The sequence below is a fragment of the Nerophis ophidion genome, linkage group LG25, assembly GCF_033978795.1.
Source record: "Nerophis ophidion isolate RoL-2023_Sa linkage group LG25, RoL_Noph_v1.0, whole genome shotgun sequence".
NCBI lineage: Eukaryota > Metazoa > Chordata > Actinopteri > Syngnathiformes > Syngnathidae > Nerophis > Nerophis ophidion.
Window position 1 is genome coordinate 22,041,007 of NC_084635.1, and position 22,904 is coordinate 22,063,910.

General features: G+C 40.9%; 1 protein-coding gene across 3 annotated transcripts in view; it reads left to right on the forward strand.

Annotated features, from left to right (window-relative positions):
* Positions 1-299: 299 nt before the first annotated feature.
* The window catches only part of LOC133542789 (lymphocyte-specific protein 1-like), an 80,993-nt gene continuing 58,388 nt past the window's right edge, over positions 300-22,904 (forward strand). For 2 of the 3 annotated variants that reach the window (XM_061886953.1, XM_061886955.1), the window contains exons 1-2: positions 307-552; positions 21,142-21,285. In XM_061886953.1, the coding sequence (XP_061742937.1) occupies positions 497-552; positions 21,142-21,285 (200 nt within the window). In that variant the 5' untranslated portion in view covers positions 307-496. Of the gene's footprint in view, positions 553-21,141; positions 21,286-22,904 lie in introns of all 3 variants that reach the window. The other variant, XM_061886956.1, reaches the window with a different exon arrangement.

Sequence of the window (22,904 nt, forward strand, 5' to 3'; positions counted from 1 at the left end):
ACTTGTTAATAGAAAATCTAAAATGGCACTGCTGAAACAATACAAATTGCTGTGTAATGGAAAAGGGGTAGAATTAAATAAGGACTGCTTCTTCTTACTCCTTTTCGAACATGTCGAAAAGAGAAACTGGAAATAGTGATGCATCATGTTGTATCCATGCATGTTCGAAATGAACTCAAACCGTAAACCAAAAGGTTGCTCAGTCCATCACTCATGCCACATACACAAAACCCCTCATCCCCCGTAATGAGATCATTGTATATATCCTCTGGGGAGAGTCACATGATCGCTGCTATTAAGGGAGGCTGGGCCTGACACTCTCCGATGAAAACCTCATGGAGGGAGGGTTGTGTCATGCAGAAAGACCAGCTGCAAACACACAACTGCACAAAGTAGGTAGCAACTGTCGAAAGTACCACAGACCCTGACCCAGGGAAACACGACCGGAGGCGACAATAATATCAAAGCCCAAGAAAAAGGAGCAGATCTGTTCATCATGTCCGAGTCCATCAGGAGAAGCTCCAGCAGGCAGCTTCTGGAGAACCTCATCCAGTGAGTTTCTTTCTGTGCATTTAAAATGAAATTGTAACGGAGCTAAGACATTATCAAAATTACCAAAAAATATTTATTGCATTAGTGCAGCCGAGCAAGCAAGCGTGTTATTGTAAAAATGGTAACTTGTCATTCACTTATTTCTCCCGTCCAAAGGCAAAACCTAGTAACTCACTTCTAGCTGATTTTGAGAAAACAAAGGAAAACCAATCCATCCTGATGCTGTCTTACAAAGATCTACAAAGTCATCAAACGTATAGATGTTTTCTTGAGCTTTCATTTTCTTGCCGATTGAGCCATGGATTGAATCTGCTCTCATGAACGCGTGCCCTTACTCCATATATTTTATCACAATCACAGCGTCCAGTTTTTATTTTGACCTCCACAGTTATCTGCCCAAAAGAGTATGCAAGGGGAAGAATCAAGAACAATACATTTAATGAAGGTGCTTGCAACGTCCTGGGCCAATCTTCCAAATATCCCCTCGTGCCACAATATCACATAATCAGGTTGACCGTCGGCCCCCATTTGTGCAAATGTCTCATTAAAGACAATAAAGCGACTGACAAAGAAGCTCCGATTGGTCCCTTGAGATACTAGGTTTTTATGTTGTATCCCCGCGGTTATGTGGTAGTTGCTAGGTCCTGCCATGCGCGTAACAGCTTACTTACGGAACTAATTACAATATCGCATACACTAATGTAAAGCATATCACCTAGGAACTCCAAAATTATTATCAGCTCCGTTTTGACCAAAATTGAGTTACTGGCTTTTGCCTTTGGACGGGAGATTTATTGGAGACGTGTAAATATACAGTTATAATGTAAATACATGTAAATCATTTATACAGTACATGTATAAAATACTACTTTGATTGATATTAAATCAATCATAGTTGCATTTTAATGACAAACATTACTGTTTTGGGTTTGACTGAGAGCATGTGATGTCACATGATCAACCATATTTATTACCCTTTTTTTTAATATTGCACCCCTTGCCGAGTCATACCAAAGACTATAAAAATGGGATCCCCTTACCTCCCTGCTTGGCACTCAGCATCAAGGGTTGGAATTGGGGGTTGAATCACCAAAAAGGATTCCCGAGCGTGGCCGCCGCTGCTGCTGCTCACTGCTCCTGCTCACTGCTCCCCTCACCTGCCAGAGGGTGAACAAGGGGATGGGTCAAATGCAGAGGACACATTTCACCACACCTAGTGTGAGTGTGACAATCATTGGTACTTTAACTTTAACTTTGATGCGGTGGTGTGCCGTCAGGGCCGGCAAGGCCTTCTCTGCTGGCCTAACATAACCAGAAATCATGATCATATCTCATCATCATTTATTTGTATTCCTTTCATGAAAATGCATATTTACAAGCCATGTACAATTGACACTTTCATTGTTTTTTTGTTTTTGTTCTTTCTTATACATTTTCATGATCAGAAAGGAGCAGATGGAAGAATAATTTTCTTATATTTATCTGCCCCCTTTTTAAGACAATTTATAATATTTTAGATGACTTTATAACAGTTCCCTCCACCAACACCCAAACTCCAACATACTTTTCCATTTTCCTTTAAAGGGGAACATTATCACGATTTCAAAAGGGTTAAAAACAATAAAAATCAGTTCCCAGTGGCTTGTTGTATTTTTTGAAGTTTTTTTCAAAATTTTACCGGTCCCCGAATATCCCTAAAAAAAGCTTTAAAGTGCTTGATTTTCGCTATTTGCGATGCGACTATTTATTTCCCTGTGACATCATACAGTGCTGCCAATGTAAACAAACAATGGCGAATACCACAGCAAGATAAAGCGACATTAGCTCGGATTCAGACTCGGATTTCAGCGACTTAAGCGATTCAACAGATTACGCATGTATTGAAACGGAGGGTTGGAGTATGAAAGTATTGAAGAAGAAACTGAAGCTATTGAGCGAATAGCTATTGGCGCTATTCATAGCCATAGCATGGCCGAATAGCTGCGTTAGCATCGCCGGTAAAATGTGCGGACCAAACGATCAGGACTTTCGCGTCTTGTGACACTGGAGCAACTTAAATCCTTCAAATGGTAAGTGTTTTTTTCGCATTAAATGTGGGTGGAAGTAAACGTAATATAGTTGCAAATGCATCTGCAGGTTATCCATACATCTCTGTGCCATGTCTGCTTTAGCACCCCCGGTAAATAGCATGTTAGCATCGATTAGCGTGGCATGTAAGCATCGATTAGCTGGCAGTCAACATCAACAAAACTCACCTTTGTGATTTTGTGACTTTATAGTTGCAAATGCATCTGCAGGTTATCCACACATCTCTGTGCCATGTCTGCTTTAGCACCGCCGGTAAATAGCATGTTAGCGTTGATTAGCGTAGCATGTTAGCATCGATTAGCTGGCAGTCACGCCGCAACCAAATATGTCTGATTAGCACATAAGTCAACATCAACAAAACTCACCTTTATGATTTCGTTGAATTTATCGTTGCAAATGCATCTGCAGGTTATCCATACATCTCTGTGCCATGTCTGTCTTAGCCGGTAAAATGTGGAGACACTCCCGCCCGCACATTCAATGGGGGTCTGGCGGCAGACACTTTCGCATCTTCCAGCCAGTGGTGCAACTTGAATCCCTCCCTGTTAGCGTTGTTACACCCTCCGATAACACACCGACGAGGCATGATGTCTCCAAGGTTCCAAAAAATAGTCGAATAAACGGAAAATAACAGAGCTGAGACCTGGTGTTTGTAATGTGTTGAAAATGAAAATGGCGGTTGTGTTACCTCGGAGACGTCACATTCTGACGTCATCGCAAAAAAAGCAATAAACAGAAAGGCATTTAATTCGCCAAAATTCACCCATTTAGAGTTCGAAAATCAGTTGAAAAAATGTATGGTCTTTTTCCTGCACCATCAAGGTATATATTGACGCTTACATAGATCTGGTGATAATGTTCCCCTTTAAGCATTTTCACAATGACACGTCCAATCTACATCAAAATTCAGTTTGATATAATTCCAGTTTTCTCTTTTTATAACTCTTTTTAAGTACAAAGATATTCTTACAGCTTTTTAAGTCTTTGTTTAGAGAATTCCATGCTTTCACACCAAAGACAGACTAGCACATTTGTTTCAAATTTGTTCGCACTCTTGGATGTTTATTGTCATACGGCCTTCTGTGGTTCTCATCTTCAGATGTAAACACAAATAACTTTTGTATGTCCTTCGGAAGAAGAAATCAAAGGAATTATGTTGCTATGATATGAATTTCCCCATATTTCTGCACAATAATTGAAATAAGGTAGAATAATTGAGCAATATAACATTCTCATTGTGTTGTATGGAAAACTATATTTAACCTTGTTCAAAATAAATAAGCTTTTAGATACCTTATTTTTGTCATGCATTATATGAGCTTTCCATGTCAACTTTTCATCTAAGATGACCCCAAGAAATCTAATTTCAGACACCTTCTCAATGTTCACATTCTATCTTAGTTTTATTACCGAATACCATATATTTAGTCTTTTTCAAATTTAAAGATAATGTATTTATATCAAACCACAATTTTAGATTAACCATTTCCTCTTCAATATTATTGGCTAAGATTTTTAAGTCATCTCCTGGACAGTATAAATTTGTATCGTCTGCAAATAATACGCACTGTAAAATTTTTAAAACCTCACAAATATCATTTATGTATAAAGTAAAAAGTTTGGGTCCTAAAATCAAACCTTGTGGAATTCCCCGTTCAATATTCATACATTCGGACCTATGATCATCGATCTCAACATATTGCTAAAAGTGGTAACAATTTAGTATTGGGTACACATAGTCATCATCAATTAGTTGCTTTTTAACATGCAAATTAATAATATATTGGCTCTTAGTTAGTCATTATTAAGTACTGCATGGCCTTATTATACAAGCAGTAAGCCTTTAACTAAAAATCTTCCCTCAATAACCCCTGAATTATTGCTTATTAGTAATCCAAACCCTAACCTTTATATGTTCCCCTAGTGTACAAATAACTCTAAATTAATTAAGTATTTGTTATTTTATTCGGCAACTAATTAATGGTGAATATGTTCCCCATTTTCATGGCGTGGACTTGGGTGAAACATGAACTGAAAAAAAAACTTACTAAACTGTGGATATAAAAACGAAACACTATGGAGTGAAAAAGTCAAAAACAAAAGAGCAATGGCATGACCTCTATGGCATGAACCGCGTAATCAATCGGGTATCAAGGGTGTGTAGAAGGTGATGTCGCCAGGCTGACTGCCTGGCAACTACAGGCTTAAATGGTGTTGTGGGGATTAACAGGTCCGTGAGTCCAAACAAATCAGGTGCGTGAGTCGTGAACACATAACAGGTGAAACTAATGAGTTGTCATGGTGACAAAACAAACAAGAGTGCACAATGAGTCCTAAACCAAACAGAATGTGACCACAAAAAATGACACCCATGCTAAAGTGTGCCCCTAAAAGTATTCATATTCTCTTCATGTCATGGTATGCTCCTTCCGGCGCTATTGTTTTTAGGATATACAGTTTTTATCCAATCAGAATTCAGCTAGCTTATGTTGCCGTGATGTACTTAATCTGCCCGGGGACTTCAGAATCAACAATGCGGGCGTCTGTGCACTGTAGGTGAACGGGCACATACAGTTGATAGATAATCGCGATAGCCAATCAGATCACAAGTTGTTGTCAGTAAGGTGACATTTACGCGTCCTGTGATTGGATACTCACTTGGGAGTCCCAAGTGAGTATCCAATCACAAGTTGCGAAAACAGGAAGTGGTCCTGGAGCCCTACGAACCATAGAAAGCCAAAGAAAACTCACCGGTACTCAATTTTTTAAACCACAAAGAAGGAGAGCATTAGGTGGCAGATATATATTTGCGAGGCCATTTTCAAGAAGAAAAGTGACCGGGATGAGAATCAGCACTTCCAAGTCCGAGTCCATGGTTCTCGCCCGGAAAAGGGTGGAGTGCCATCTCCGGGTTGGGGAGGAGACTCTGCCCCAAGTGGAGGAGTTCAAGTACCTAGGAGTCTTGTTCACGAGTGAGGAAAGAGTGTATCGCGAGATCGACAGGCGGATCGGTGCGGCGTATTCAGTAATGCCGACGCTGTATCGATCCGTTGTGGTGAAGAAGGAGCTGAGCCGGAAGGCAAAGCTCTCAATTTACCGGTCGATCTACGTTCCCATCCTCACCTATGGTCATGAGCTCTGGGTTATGACCGAAAGGACAAGATCACGGGTACAAGCGGCCGAAATGAGTTTCCTCCGCCGGTTGCCAGGGCTCTCCCTTAGAGATAGGGTGACAAGCTCCGTCATCCGGGAGGTGCTCGAAGTAAAGCCGATGCTCCTCCAAATCGAGAGGAGCCAGATGAGGTGTTTCGGCCATCTGGTCAGGATGCCTCCCTCGGGAGGTGTTTAGGGCACATCCAACTGGTAGGAGGCCACGGGGAAGACCCAGGACACGTTGGGAAGGACTATGTCTCCCGGCTGGCCTGGGAACGCCTCGGGATCCCTCGGGAAGAACTGGACGAAGTGGCTGGGGAGAGGGAAGTCTGGGCTTCCCTGCTTAGGCTGCTGCCCCCGCAACCAGACCTCATATAAGCGGAAGAAGATGGATGGATGGATATTTAAAGAGAAACTCCTGAGACGAGGTCGGTCGAAACCGGAAGCTAACTAAGCTGTCCAGGAGGTGAAATGGTTTGCCCGCCACTTTTACACGAATCAAACGACTATGTGTGGTACTACTGGCTCGAATATAACGTAGATCGACCGGTAAATTGAGAGCTTTACTGAAGACGCTGCACCGATCCGCCTGTCGATCTCACGATCCACTCTTCCCTCACTTGTGAACAAGACTCACAGAATCATTAGTTTTTTACAATTATTTTCATTTTGACAATACCACGTGAGACATGTTTTAATTGCCGAAGCGGGTTTATTGAATGTTAAATGCGCCGAAAAATAGATCTTTTTGTACACTGTTGAGGGGTTTCAACTTGCTGTAGTGTGCAAGTGTGTTTATGTATAGTATCTCCAGCCGTGTCCGTGTGGTGACATAAATTACCGGATTTTGAGAGGTGAAGTCGGACTACAGTAAGTAGAACATCACTCAAGGCCGAGGTGAGAAACGCACGGCTCGCCACTGCGTCAATGTCTAGTGTAGGCCGGTTTATGACCTGTGTTGGGCCCCTCATTGTATTGCGGAGCATTAATATTGTTCACTGTCAATGAGGTTTTTGTTCTCCAAGTTATTAGCGGAAAATGTGTGTGGCTTCACTGAAAATGTCTGAGAATCAATGGTGTCTTTTATAGCCGCAACTTCCCTAATAGCAATGACATCATCTGGCTCCGTCCTGAACTCCCCTCCTTGCACATGTACACACACACACACACACACACACACACACGCGCCCACACACAGAAAAAAATTACAAGATCATACCTCCTTGTGTAAATGATGGAAAAACTGATGCAGATGACTAAGATTAGAGTGCCCTGATGCAGCTTTTTTACTTTTATACGGTATCAGCAAAAACCGCACATAATTTTACTTACTGTATTTTGTTCAATCAATCAATGTTTATTTATATAGCCCTAAATCACAAGTGCTACAAAGACAACATATTTGATGTTCAAACTGATAAACATTTTTGTTGTGCAAATAATCAACTTTAGAATTTGATGCCAGCAACATGTGACAAAGAAGTTGGTTAAGGTGACAATAAATACTGATAAAGTTGAACAATGCTCATCAAACACTTATTTGGAACATCCCACAGGTGTGCAGGCTAATTGTGAACAGGTGGGTGCCATGATTGGGTATAAAAAAAGCTTTTCAAAAAATGCTCAGTCTTTCACAAGAAAGGATGGGGCGAGGTACACCCCTTTGTCCACCACCGTGTGAGCAAATAGTCAAACAGTTTAAGAACAACGTTTCTCAAAGTGCAACTGCAAGAAATTTAGGGGTTTCAACATCTACGGTCCATAATATCATCAAAAGGTTCAGAGAATCTGGAGAAATCATTCTACGTAAGCGGCATGGCCGGAAACCAACATTGAATGACCGTGAACTTCGATCCCTCAGACAGCACTGTATCTAAAGGATATCACCACATGGACTTAAATACACTTCAGAAAACCATTGTCACTAAATACAGTTGGTCGCTACATCTGTAAGTGAAAGTTAAAGCTCTGCTATGCAAAGCAAAAGCCATTTATCAACAACATCCAGAAACGCCGCCGGCTTCTTTTGGCCCGAGATCATCTAAGATGGACTGATGCAAAGTGGAAAAGTGTTGTGTGGTCTGATGAGTCCACATTTCAAATTGCTTTTGGAATTACTCGACATCGTGTCATCCAGGACAAAAGGGAAAGCGAACCATCCAAACTGTAATCGACGCAAAGTTCAAAAGCCAGCATCTGTGATGGTATGGGGGTGCATTAGTGCCCAAGGCATGGGTAACTTACACATCTGTGAAGGCACCATTAATGCTGAAAGGTACATACAGGTTTTGGTACAACATATGCTGCCATCTAAGCGCCGTCTTTTTCATGGACGCCCCTGCTTATTTCAGCAAGACAATGCCAAGCCACATTCAGCATGTGTTACAACAGCATGGCTCTGAAACAAAGAGTGCGGGTACTTTCCTGGCCCGCCTGGAGCCCAGACCTGTCTCCCATCCAAAATGTGTGGCGCATTATGAAGCGTAAAATACGACAGCGGACATCCCGGACTGTTGAACGACTGAAGCTCTACATAAAACAAGAATGGGAATGAATTCCACTTTCAAAGCTTCAACAATTAGTTTTTCTCAGTTTACAAACATTTATTGAGTGTTGTTAAAGAAAGGTGATGTAACACAGTGGTGAACATGCCCTTTCCCAACTACTTTGGCACATGTTGCAGCCATGAAGTTCTAAGTTAATTATTATTTGCAAAAAAAAAAATAAAGATTATCAGTTTGAACATCAAATATCTTGTTTTTGTAGTGCACTCAATTGAATATGGGTTGAAAAGTTTCAAATCATTGTATTTTGTTTTTATTTACCTCTAACACAATATCCCAACTCATATGGAAACGGGGTTTGTATACTAATCCTCCCACTTTCCACAATACACTAATGCAGGTTTATATATTCCAATATTCCAAGTTGAACCGTCCGCTGTTGTTACTCCTAGAATGTTTCAGTGGTAACAAGCATCAAATTAACTTGCAGTGACTTCATGATTTGGGTAAATAAAAATAAAATACGGCCCCCGCTTAATAACGAGCACAGCATGTTTGACTCACAGCTCAGCAGCAGAAGCTAATTCACTTTGCATGGAAGACATAGTTGACCGATGATGTCATCAGCTTGTTTATTGATCAGAGGTGTTGACGTTTGGTGGAAATGTTTCAGCTTTGGGTAAAGGCCAACAAACACATCAACTTTGGCAAGTTTTGTCGACATTTCCATCTTTCCAGGCGTACGTTCACAATCGATGACGTGCAGTGACCTTCACATCAGGTGCGGCATTAATGTCATGACCTGTTACTCGGGTCATGGCATGATTTATGTTTGGGAGTTTTTCCTGTCTTCGTCTGTTTCCGGGGTGCACCCTTTTTCCCTGTTTACTGTCGGTTTCCATGGGCACTGATTCTCCTCACCTGTCAGTGTTTAGCAATTAGTGTTCCAACCAGGAGTTTTGGTTAATCACTTCCCTTTATAGTTTCCTGTCACCCAGCGTTAGTTGTTAGGTCAATATTTGTGATAGGCAACAGTTACGTTCTCCCGGTTTTCCTCATAGATGTAGTGATTTTTGTCTAGTTTTCCTCGTTATTTCACCCTTGGTGACATTTTGGTTTTGTTTAGCTCCACGCTTGCTAGCGTCCGCAGTTTTGTATTTTTGTCCTGCCTTTAATTTATTAAAAACTTTGATCTTATCTAGGGATGTCCCGATCCAGGTTTTTGCACTTCCGATCCGATACCGATATTGTCTTTGCACTTCCGATCCGATACCGATACAAGCCTATCCGAGCCTACTTAGTTATCAGATTCATGTTGAAAAGGGTTTTAGTACTCTTGATCACAACTCGCCAGCTGAATTAGGTGACTTTGGATAATACGCAGTTGTTGGTATTCAAGGATAAACACAAAATAGAAAAATATTATACATGACAAACAGAAATGGCATCATTAAACAGTAAAAAGGTGAACAGTATAAAGTGCAAATAATGTTGTAAACATTATTAAAAAAAAGCAAAACACACAAACAACCTGAGTGGGATAAAATATAATATATAACTCAGCATCAATACTTGCTCTTGAACAAGTGTAAACTTAAAAAAAAAAAAAAAACTATCTACACACTCCTTTCAAATGTTTGCCCCAGTCAGGGGGGGGCAAACAATTGAAGTCCACGCATAATGGGGAGATTCTTTCTAACAAAGACGAGCACTTCAAGATGATCAGGTGTCAGCCTGCTCCTGTGTTCATCTATGATGAGTGCTAAAAAGCCTCTCACTCTTAAAAGTCATTAAAAATGTCTTACAACTTTACCACCACGCTTGACTTTATTGTGGCATGTTTTGCACTCCACCTCTTCATCTTTTTCGTTTTGTAGGGTAAAATAATCCCACACAGCTGCCATTTTTACCGTAGCTTTTAATTCACACGGCTGTCTTAACGGTTACAACACAGACCTGTGGATGTGTTGAAGGTAGGGAATGTAACGGTACACAAAAATTTCGGTTCGGTACGTACCTTGGTTCAGAGGTCACGGTTCGGTTTATTTTCGGTACTGCAAGAAAAAAACAAAATATACATTTTTTGATTGTTTATTTAACAAATTTGCTAAATCTTCCACCAAAAATATTTTGATGTAAAATAATCAGAAACTTGGATAGGTCAATAATTCATATTAATATTGATTTTGATTCAATATTATGTTTTGAGCAATGACAGTTTGAAAGAAAAAACAACAACTTTGTTTTATTAGACAACGTTGCAACTTTTTCTAAATTACATTTCGCCTTTAAGCTTTTTTATTTCACTTTTGTGTATGTTTTTGTTTATTTTAATAGTATTTTTAGTGGGCCTTTAAAACATTAGGTGTGTGCCGCAAATGGCCTCCGGGGCACACTTTTGACACCCTTGCTATAGATAATAAAAAATTAAATCTGAGCCTGGCGACGCATGGTGTTTATCATAACCCTCTTTCGTCTGTAAAGTGTGCGGAACAAACGACTGACCATTTTGTCGGCTTTCCCCACACCCTCGTATTATGAACAAATCTCGTCCAATTTCTTGCCACTTTCGCATCTTTGGGCCAGTGGTGCAACTTGAATCCCTCCCTGTTAATGTTGTTACACCCTCCGACAACACACCGACGAGGCATGATGTCTCCAAGGGTCGAGAAAATAGTCGAAAAAACGGAAAATAACAGAGCTGAGACGCGGTGTTTGTAATGTGTTTGAGAAAATGAAAATGGCGGCTTTATTACCTAGATGACGTCACGTTCTGACGTCATCGCTCCGAGAGCGATAAATAGAAAGGCGTTTAATTCGCCAAAATACGCACCTTGCTATCCATGCCCCTTGTTTTGGTCACAGTAAATGTTTTTGTTTTAAGTTGTTCATAGTTCTGCCACAGTGCAGGTTTTTGTTTCATGTTTATTGTTAACTGCCGTTGTGCTAGTCTTTTGTTTCAAAGCCCAGTTTTTTGTACCGCCATTGTGTGCGCTTTTTGTTGGTTCCAGTTTTTAGTTTTAGTGTTAAAATAAAGATGTCTTTACCTTCACGCCATTGCCGTTTCCACTCCATACGCTTCGCGCCATGGAAAAACAACCCAACTCCTTGTCTGACCGTTTACAATCATGGCCACCAGCAGCGAGAGCGATTCGGACCGAGAAAGCGACGATTTCCCCATTAATTTGAGCGAGGATGAAAGATTCGTGGATGAGGATAGTGAGAGTGAAGGACTAGCTAAAAAAAAAAAAAAAAGGCGAGGGCAGTGGGAGCGATTCAGATGTTATTAGACACATTTACTAGGATAATTCTGGAAAATCCCTTATCTGCTTATTGTGTTACTAGTGTTTTAGTGAGATTATATGGTACCTGAAAGTCGGAGGGGTGTGGCCACGGGTGTGGTGACCACCAGTGTTTCCGGTGGGAGGTGGTAAGAGAGTCTGCAGCTGCAGGAGGACGCAAGCTCCGCTCATGTCTATAGTAAGAGCCGATTTATTACCACAATTTTTTCACAGAAACCTGCCGGTTGACATGTGGTCGGGAAACATGTTCGCTTGACTGCTCTGTTCCATAGTAAAGCTTCACCTTCGGGAATGTAAACAAGCAAACACCGGCTGTGTTTGTGTTGCTAAAAGCAGCTGCAATACACCGCTTCCCACCTCCATCTTTCTTCTTTGACTTCTCCATCATTAATTGAACATATTGCAAAAGATTCAGCAACACAGATGTCCAGAATACTGTGTAATTATGCGATGAAAAGAGAGGACTTTTAGCCTTGAGCGGTGCTGGATGAACATGTCCCCTCCAACCAATAACGTCATAAACACGCGTCATCATACGCGTCATCATACGCGTCACGTTTTCAACAAGATACTTTGCGGGAAATTTAAAACTGCAATTTAGTAAACTAAAAAGGCCGTATTGGCATGTGTTGCAATGTTAATATTTCATCATTGATATATAAACTATCAGACTGCGTGGTCGGTAGTAGTGGGTTTCAGTAGGTCTTTGAAATTGCGTAGTGGCAACGGCACTCAGAGAACTTGGGTGCGTTTGTTACAAAATCTCCATTGAGAGATTTCCATCCTCCAATGCGCTTCATCCTCCTGCCTCTGACGCTCTAGAATAAAATTGGCATTGAGTAAACAACTGCAGTCCAGATGGTTCCAACACTTCCAGATGTGCTTGAACTATTAAAAAAGTTATAGTGCTATGTTCTTCCCTTGTGTAACTGACAGTTCTCAGCATTTTCCCCCCAACAGATCAAACAATGTAAGCGTAATCTCTCTGCACAATGCCAGGTTTCAGACCACACATCACATCAGAACACAAATTAAAATGACGTGTCAGCTCTACAAATGCTGCAGATTGTTGCTTTCATATTTTGCCAGTTGTGGTTACTCCTTGGATTAGTTGTACTCAAAACCGTGTTTTTTTTTTTTTAGTAATTATTGACAAAAAAGAAAACCGAAACAATTTTTACAATAAGAAATAATGTAAATCTCCAAGTCATGACCACAAACCACATTTCATATAGATCTACATCCAGAAAACAATGTGAAATACATATAAATGAGCAATAATAGAGATATATTGGCTTTTAAACATCACTTTTATCCTTTATTAAAGACTCCTTTTGGGGAAAACGTTGAATGAAGAACACCATTGTACTTTGCTTTGAGCTCTTTCTGGAATTCAACAGTGTTTTTCATCGTATTTATCAAAGTGCTGGCATTCGCAACTTACTTTGGCCCCCTTGTGGCAAAGCAAGCTCAGCTTGGGTACTGGATTCTGCAAAATGAAAAGGGGGCAAACAAACTAGTTTGTTACACTCTTGCGCGTGTTCTGAGGTCCGAGGGCCAACTCTAGCTCGTGGTGCCCAAGACCAGACTTAAAACCAGGGGAGACAGGGCGGCATAGCTCGATTGGTAGAGCGGCCGTGCCAGCAACTTGAGGGTTGCAGGTTCGATTCCCGCTTCCGCCATCCTAGTCACTGCCGTTGTGTCCTTGGGCAAGACACTTTACCCACCTGCTCCCAGTGCCACCCACACTGGTTTAAATGTAACTTAGATATTGGGTTTCACTATGTAAAGCGCTTTGAGTCACTAGAGAAAAGCGCTATATAAATATAATTCACTTCACTTCACTTCTCTGTTGTCAGCCCTAAGCTCTTCGAACTGCTCCCACAGTGGAGTGTTTTTAGTCTAGTCTTAAGACACACTTTTATTCTTTGGCTTTTAACACTATGTGAGTTGTGTTGTCTTCTGTGTTTTATATGTTTTTTAATTTTATTTTTTATTTTGATTTCTATTTAATGTTTGAATTGGTTTTACCCTTTAAAATCGTTTTTAATCATATTTATTTTTATACTATTTTTACATTGGTTTTATTTTTTATTCAGTCATTGGTGGAGCTAAGGATATGTGAATATTGTTTTTAATATTGTTGTGCAGCACTTTGGAGACATGTATGTTGTTTAAATGTGCTATACAAACATACTTTCCAACCCTCCCGGATTTTCCGGGAGACTCCTGAAATTGAGCGCCTCTCCCGAAAACCTCCCGAGACAAAATTTCTCCCGAAATTCAGGCGGAGCTGAAGGCCACGCCCCCGCCAGCTCCATGCGGACCCGAGTGACGTGTCGACAGCCTGTTTTCACGTCCGCTTTCCCACAATATAAACAGAGTGCCCGCCCAATGACGTTATAACTGTAAAAAGGGCGAGTTCTTGGTTTCTTATGTTGGTTTGTTGTTAGGCAGTCTCATTAACATCCTCCCAGCGTGGCAATAACACACAACAACAGCAGTCACGTTTTCGTCTACCGTAGAGCAGTTTGTCTGCCGTACACAGCAATGTTGTTACACTCTTAAACAGGACAATACTGCCATCTACTGTGCATGCATATGTGACAATAACATCTACGGCTTTTAGAGCAGTGGCGAAGCCTTTTTGGTTGGGAAAAAAAAATAAAGAACTAAAATACAGCACTATGTCATCAGTTTCTGATTTATTAAATTATATAACAGTGCAAAAATATTGCTCATTTGTAGTGGTCTTTCTTGAACTATTTAGAAAAAAAGATATAAAAATAACAAAAAAATTGTTGAAAAATAAACAAGTGATTCAATTATAAATAAAGATTTCTACACATACTGCGATGAGGTGGCGACTTGTCCAGGGTGTACCCCGCCTTCCGCCTGATTGTAGCTGAGATAGGAGCCAGCGCCCCCCTCGACTCCAAAGGGAATAAGCGGTAGAAATGGATGGATGGATAGCTGTAAATATACTCTTCCCCTCTTAACCACGCCCCCTACCATGCCTCCCAACCCCCACCTCCCGAAATCGGAGGTCTCAGGGTTGGCAAGTATGTATTGGATTGGATTAAACACAATGTTTGGTCGTACAAAAACTGAGATGCTATAAAAAACGAGGGCAACAATCCGCTAAGAAATTGGTCAAAAACAGAATCGTACGAAAAGGGTGCCATACGAAAAGACTTATGATTTTGAAAATATATGATGTCAAGAGGTTTAAAATAGTGAGATTAAGTAATATGATGATTACTGAATCTAAATAAATTTGTATGTTTTAAACTCTGTTAAAGATTGCCCGAACGTGGCCCCCGCTGCTACTCACTGCTCCCCTCACCTCCCAGAGGGTGAACATGGGGTTGGGTGAAATGCGGAGGATAATTTCAGCCCACCTAGTGTGTGTGTGACTATCATTGGAACTTTAACTTTAGAAAAGCCTTAGCCTGTTGTATTTTAGTATTCTTATTTATTGCATCATTGTGGCGGATCAAAAGATTGACTCATACACTGTAACAAAAAAGTGGCTTTGTAAACTTATTTTATGTTTTCTGCCACACTAATATGGTGTAAACATAGGTATGCAAATCAGTAACACGGTAAGTTTACATATTTTTAGTTTTGTTATTGTCAATAGTGTTGTGTGTGTGCAAAAAATGTACCAGACAAAAAACAATGTAAGTTAGTAAAACTTATACATTAAAAAAGAATGTGTTGTCAAGAAATTATAAAAATAAAAGCTATAAATAAAAACTGTTATGATACAAAAAAAGGGTAGGAATAAATAAGCTGCGCTTCCTCCTACTCCTTTTCGGACATGCTGTAATGGACAACTGTAAATATGTGATGTATCACATTGTATGCATGTTGGAAATAAACTGACACCATAACTATAAATAACCATATGTAAATATTGAATCGGATTGATCTCTTTTTTTAATCCCACCCATTAATTGCTGAGAAATGTTTCAACTGGAGGTATTTTGTTTTGAATTTATTACATTATTGTGGCAGATCAAAAGAGTAACTTAATAGACAAACTTTATTCGGTAATAATTTGGTTACTGTTATTTTTTGTTTTGTTGTTGTCAATAGTGCTGTGTTCGTGCGTGCATACGTTTTTTTTTTTTTAACTCGCATAAAGCACTTTGTGTTGCAATGTGCATTAAAAGTGCAATATAAATAAAGACTGAGAGTTTGATAAATCCCATAAACCCAATTACAAATTACAAGAATGATGACAAGAAATATGTGGCTTCAAACTACAACGTGTTTAACTCATTCATGTATTAAAACACAAATATTGGTGTCATTGTCAGGTTCAAACATCGATGACATCTATTAAACAAGCCAAGAAGGAAGGAAATAAACAGAGACAGAATTCAATTTTGCTCAATTTGAGGAGTAACGTGGGCAGCACGGTGGAAGAGGGGTTAGTGCGTCTGCCTCACAATACGAAGGTCCTGAGTAGTCCTGAGTCCAATCCTGGGCTCGGGATATTTCTGAGTGGAGTTTGCATGTTCTCCCGTGACTGCGTGGGTTCCCTCCGGTTACTCAGGCTTCCTCCCACTTCCAAAGACATGCACCTGGGGATAGGTTGATTCTGTGTTGGCCCTGCGATGAGGTGGTGACTTGTCAAGGGTGTACCCCGCCTCCGCCCGATTGTAGCTGAGATAGGCACCAGCGGCCCCTGCGACCCCAAAGGGAATGAGTAGTAGAAAATGGATGGATGGATGGATGGATGAAGAGTAACGTTTTGACCTGTATCCTCTTGCAGTGTCACCCATGATGTAACGGGAAATGGTTCACGTCTCCTCTTTTATTTGGATATTCCCTGTTTACATAAAAACAGCTGTTTCTAAAGGAATGGGGGGTATGTAAACAGCCATTGTTTTCGGTCACATTAACACAAAAGAAAAAGATGCCTCGGGCTTGGACTGGTCCTGGATCGAGCTTGGGCAGTTTATGGATCACAATAGATAAGTCACCCTCCCGTCTCCTCCCATCGTACACAATGGAATTTTCCAAGCCTTTGGCTTGTTGCAAAAAAAGTCAGCTTTTGTCTGTTCACTAGGAACTCAGAGAACGGGAAGTTTTTTGATCATTTACATACAATTTTTCTGACTGTCATTATGAGTTATTAGTGCCCACATTGACTTCCTTTCATTACCTAAAACCTTGGGCCACAAAAAAAAAAAATCCACAAAATCTGCACATGGCTCGCTTGACCTTGAGAGTGTCTCCAAATTGTATTTAGCACTGTGTACTCCTGCCAGTCCACAAGGAAACAAGCAGAGTAGCATGCTGTTTAGGTTTCAACACCTGTCGCCGTGTAGTAACATGGCGCCAATTTGCTCTTTTATGCACGCTCAGCGAGTCTCCATGGCAGTAAAACAAGGTGACCGACTGCAACAGGCTTGTCTATGCCTGCAAACTCAGAGGCGTGGCTCCACTCTATTGAATTCATACTTGCTCTGGCAAATCAGCATGGTTATGGACCTCTGGGCCGTACACGAGAGGGCAATGTAAAATGGTTTTAGGTTTGTTAGAACCTGTACAATTTTATATATACTGGAGTATAAGTCGCATTGTGGAGGGAAATTTATTTGATAAAACCCAACTCCAAGAATAGACATTTGAAAGGCAATTTAAAATAAATAAAGAATAGTGAACAACAGGCTGAATAAGTGTACGTTATATGAGGCATAAATAACCAACTGAGAAGGTGCCTGGTATGTTAACGTAACATATTATGGTAAGAGTCATTCAAAGAACTATAACATAAAGAATATGCTATACGTTCACCAAATCTTGAAATCTTCTTCCGCGATGTCGCTTCTAAACAACTCTGCCAACTCCAAAGGTATGTGCCGCTACCTCTTGTCGTTTTCTGCTGCATATTTCATACGTCCAGCTTGTAATCTGCAGTACATGATTTCCTTTTCGGTGCCATTTTTGTTCAGCCCTTCTCAGTTTTTATAAGTTACCGCCAACGATGAAATGATCCACTTTAATAGCTACGGCAGTAGCATATAGCAGTTAGCATTCCATGACCCACAATGCACTTCTGCCATGACCCTCCCCCGCCGAATTCTTATTGGTTGACGTGTGTGTGATAATTGCTGACATTTTTTTCGTCTCTTCTGCGAATGAGATAAATAATATTATTTGATATTTTACGGTAATGTGTTAATAATTTCACACATAAGTCGCTCCGGAGTATAAGTCGCACCCCTGGCCAAACTATGAAAAAAAAATGCGACTTATAGTCCAAAAAATTGTAAAAGTTTTACTTTTACTTAAAATTTTACCAAAACGCAGTGATTTAAAATTACCGTATTTCCTTGAATGGCTGCCCGGGCGCTAATTAATTTAAAACCTTTTCTCACTCCTGCCCTTACCAAAGGCATGCGGTAAAAGTAAGCATGCGCTAATTATTTTAAAACCTCTTCTCACTCCGGCACTTACCAAAGGTATGCAGTAAAAATTGGAGTGTGATGTAAGCTTGGACCTTAAATCCTACTGAATAGCTCTTAATCTTCTTCCTTTTATGCAATTTCAAATTATCGGTATTGAAATCAGCCTCCTCCGTTTTGAAAATGATGACAGGGGAAGTGCCACTCGTGACGTCACGAGTTTGACCAGGCAGTAATACTAAGTATGCGCTAATTATTTTGGGAAGAGAGTTTGACCCGGTAGTAATTCAAGACAGGCGCATACTATATGCCCTGTTAATTCAAGGAAATACGGTAGATTAAAAAACATTACGCGCTAAACATGACTTAATGCATTGAGGAATGAATGAATATTATGTAATGTTTAGTGGCCCTGTGGTTAGAGTGTTCGCCCTCAGATAAGTAGGTTGTGAGTTCAAACCCCGGCTGAGTCATACCAAATACTATGAAAAATTGGGCCCATTACCTCCCTGCTTGGCACTCAGCATTAAGGGTTGGAATTGGGGGTTAAATCACCAAAATGATTCCCAAGTGTGGCCACCGCTGCTGCTCACTGCTCCCCTCACCTCCTCTAGTGTCTATGTGACTATCAGTGATACTTTCACTTTTACTTTAATGCATTAAGGAATGAATGAATGAAATAGGCTCCAGCACCCCCCGCGACCCTTAAAGGGACAACCGGTAGAAAATGAATGGGTGGATGAACATTATGTAATGCTCAGTGGCCTTGTGGTTAGAGTGTCCGCCCTGAGATCAATTGGTCGTAAGTTCAAGCCCTGGCTGAGTCATACCAAAGACTATAAAAATTGGACCCTGTACCTCCCTGCTTGGCACTCAGCATTAAGGGTTGGAATTGGGGGTTAAATCACCAAAAGGATTCCCGAGTGTGGCCACCGCTGCTGCTCACTGCTCCCCTCACCTCCCCTAGTGTCTGTCTGACTATCAGTGCTACCTTAACTTTAACTAATTACAATTAACACAATAATTTGACGTGCCCCTCCCAAAAAAAATAACTCCCACATTGCTTAGTTTAAAGCGCTACATGATGTTTGGTACTAGGGTTGTCCCGATCCGATATTTGGATCGGATCGGCCGCCAATATTTGCCAAAAAATGCAGATCGGCAAGACTTTGGAAAATGCCGATCCAGATCCAGTTTTTAAAAAAATGCCGATCCGTGTTTTCCAACGCACCAAAATAATACATTACACTCTTCTGCTGCTCCCTACGATCCGTTCCGCATTTTCCAGCAAACCTTCAACACATTCACATGTCTGTGTTCTAACTGTTAAGATGGCCATGTGAATTAAAAGTTACGGTAAAAATGTCAGCTGTGTGGGATTATTTTACTAGGGGTGTAGCGGTACGTGTATTTGTATTGAACCGTTTCGGTACGGGGGTTTCGGTTCAGTACGAAGGTGTATCGAATGAGTTTGTAAGCTAAAGTCTTAACAAGCTGCTCTACAGCTGCCTCTGTCTGAGTAGTGAGCACCCAGCATTGTCCCGCCCACACAACCATCTGATTGGTTACATACAAAGCCAATCAGCAGTGCGTATTCAGAGCGATGTAACATCCAATCAGCAGTGCGTATTCAGAGCGATGTAACATCCAATCAGCAGTGCGTATTCAGAGCGCATAGACTCAGTGCTCCGGCGTCAAGATGAGCTTATATGTGTTTAGCATGTGAGCAGCTGACATCGTACACTCCCCAAAATATAAAAAACACTTCCTAGTTACAACTATTATAAACATCACTAGGAGCCCGTTGACCTTCTAGAAACTTAAACTGCAGCTCAGCTGTCTCATAGTTCTGGGTCGAGGTGAAGGCTAATTAGGTTTTAGCGTTACGTTAGCTCATTTTGCTGTGTGTGTGTGTGTGTGTGTGTGTGTGTGTGTGTGTGTGTGTGTGTGTGTGTGTGTGTGTGTGTGTGTGTGTGTGTGCGTGTGCGTGTGTGTGTGTGTGTAATAAAAGTCAACTACAGGCTTCCCAAATGCTGTAATAAATTAAGCATGATGAGTTGACTTGAAACTGTTTAATATTGCACTTTTTATATGTAGAAGAACGGTTTTGTCATTTTATTCAATCAAAGCAACAACTTGAGGCAGTTTAATGTGGATTAACATGGGTAGAATTATTATAGTGTTCCCAATGTCAAAAGGATAAAGCCATTGTTTACAAATTTGGTAAATAGATAACCAAAAAATGTATATTCTGTTGTTTTCTTACTGTACTGAAAATGAACCGAACCGTGACCTCTAAACCAAGGTACGTACCGAACCGAAATTTTTGTGTACTGTTACACCCCTATACTTTACCCTACAAAACGAAAAAGATGAAGAGGTGGAGTGCAAAACATGCCACAATAAAGTCAAGCGTGGTGGTAAAGTTGTAAGACATTTTAATGACTCTTCAGAGTAAGAGGCTTTCTAGCACTCATAGATGAACACAGGAGCAGGCTGACACCTGAGCATCTTGAAGAGCTTGTCTTTGATAGAAAGAATCTCCCCATTATGCTTGGACTTCAATTGTTTGCCCCCCCTGACTGGGGCAAACAATTGAAAGGAGTGTGTAGATAGTTTTTATTTTTATTTTTTAAGTTTACACTTGTTTAAGAGCAAGTATTGATGCTGAGTTATAGACATTTTATCCCACTGAGGTTGTTTGTGTGTTTTGCTTTTTTTAATAATGTTTACAGCATTATTTGCACTTTATACTGTTCACTTTTTTTTACTGTTTAATGATGCCATTTCTGTTTGTCATGTATAATTTTTTCCTATTTTGTGTTTATCCTTGAATACCAACCATTCAAACTCACCTAATTCGGCTGGCTAGTTGTGATCAAGAGTACTAAAGCCCTTTTCAACATGAATCTGACAACTAAGTAGGCTAAATAACTTTTAACTTTAATACATGCTCAGATAGGCAAGTATCGGCCAATATCGGATCGGAAGTGCAAAAACAATATCGGATCGGAAGTGAAAAAACCTGGATCGGGACATCCCTATTTGGTGCTGTCTTGGAAATATTCTTCAATGTGAAGAAAAAGTGTTGATAGTTAACTTTTGTGTTGGTGGCTGCAGGGTGACTGTTCAGCGGAGCCTGGAAGATGCAGAGGAAGTGGAGCGAGAGCGCAGGAGGAAAGCAAGGGAAAGTCAAAGAGAAGAGCGAGGCCCTTGTTTGAATTCTGAACAGCAAAACAAGCAAACGTTCACAATCCCAGCACAGTAAGTAAAGAAAACAACATGTTGTTGTATATTGTGTTCAACGATTTATTCCTTTGAAGTTATTGGTGCATGCACACACACATTATTAGTTGCTCAAACAGGGGACGTACTGTATTTAATGTTCTGCTCTTCATTTTGGACTTGGGATGACAAACCAAATGGAAAGTTGACTGCTGAGTTTCCAGTCTTTTCGGTGCTGAGGAGAAGTGGCAATGCAGAATGTGTACTTCCAGTCCAGTGAATCAGCTGAGGCTGCTGCTGTACAATCAGCTTGGAGCTGGCTTGTTGGGGAAAACATCGTTCAGTAAACACCTCAGCTTTTTATCTTATGATATTTTATGTATATTGTTGTTCAGCAGCGAGTTTTTAATAGTTTCTAAAACAGAGACAGTGGCTTGTATTACGGGTTTCATTGTCCAACAGACTATTTCATATGTACAATGCTGTGATATACAGTGTGTACTGTATATACACTCTCAAAAAAACAGGTGTTGTCCATCCATCCATTTTCTACCGCGTATTCCCTTTTTGGGGTCGCGGGGGGCGCTGGCGCCTATCTCAGCTACAATCGGGCGGAAGGTGGGGTACACCCTGGACAAGTCGCCACCTCATCGCAGGGCCAACACAGATAGACAGACAACATTCACACTCACATTCACACACTAGGGCCAATTTAGTGTTGCCAATCAACCTATCCCCAGGTGCATGTCTTTGGAAGTGGGAGGAAGCCGGAGTACCCGGAGAACCCACGCATTCACGGGGAGAACATGCAAACTCCACACAGAAAGATCCCAAGCCTGGATTTGAACCCAGGACTGCAGGAACTTCGTACTGTGAGGCAGACGCACTAACCCTTCTGCCACCGTGAAGCCCTTTGTGTTGTACAAGACAAAAACATTTATTTTTTACCAATGTTTTCTCAAAAAATTAATATTGGTCTTTAAAAAGCCATTAGTATACCTTTACACTATCAAAAGGTTACAAATTGATGTAGAACACACATTTTTACAATTTCAACTGTACCCTTAGGCAGTGGTTCTCAAATGGGGGTACGCATACCCTTGGGGGTACTTGAAGGTATGCCAAGGGCAGGGCAGGCACGTGCACACATACAGCCCTATGGGTGCTTCAGCTCCTGCCCTTTTTTGCTTCTTCTTAAAAAGTGCCCTCCTCCTGTGTGTGTGTGTGTGTTTTTTTTCTTTTCTTTAAACAACACTAATAAATTCCTGTTAGGGATGTAAAAAACAAAACAAAAAAAAAACAGCGGTACAAAAACTCCACGTTTTCTTGTAATATTGGGTTGTTTGAGCTTGCGCTTCCACCAGAGAGAGAGAGAGAGAGAGAGAGGGGGCGAGTGATTGAGTGAGAAAGAGGAGAGAGAGCCAACTGCGGCCTGAGGAGACGTGACAGTGGAGCAACTTGAACCTGTGAGTTATGGTCTAGTCGCCGTCCACTTATTCAGCATCTAATATGGGTAATATTTCAGAAAAACGCTGTATTATTCTCAGGGGAGCCGAAAAGGGGGGTTAAAGGAGACGGATTCTAGGGGCCCATGATAGAGGGGGGCCCAGAGAAGCCCCTAATGATGGTGGAATTATAATACAGATAACATAATGACA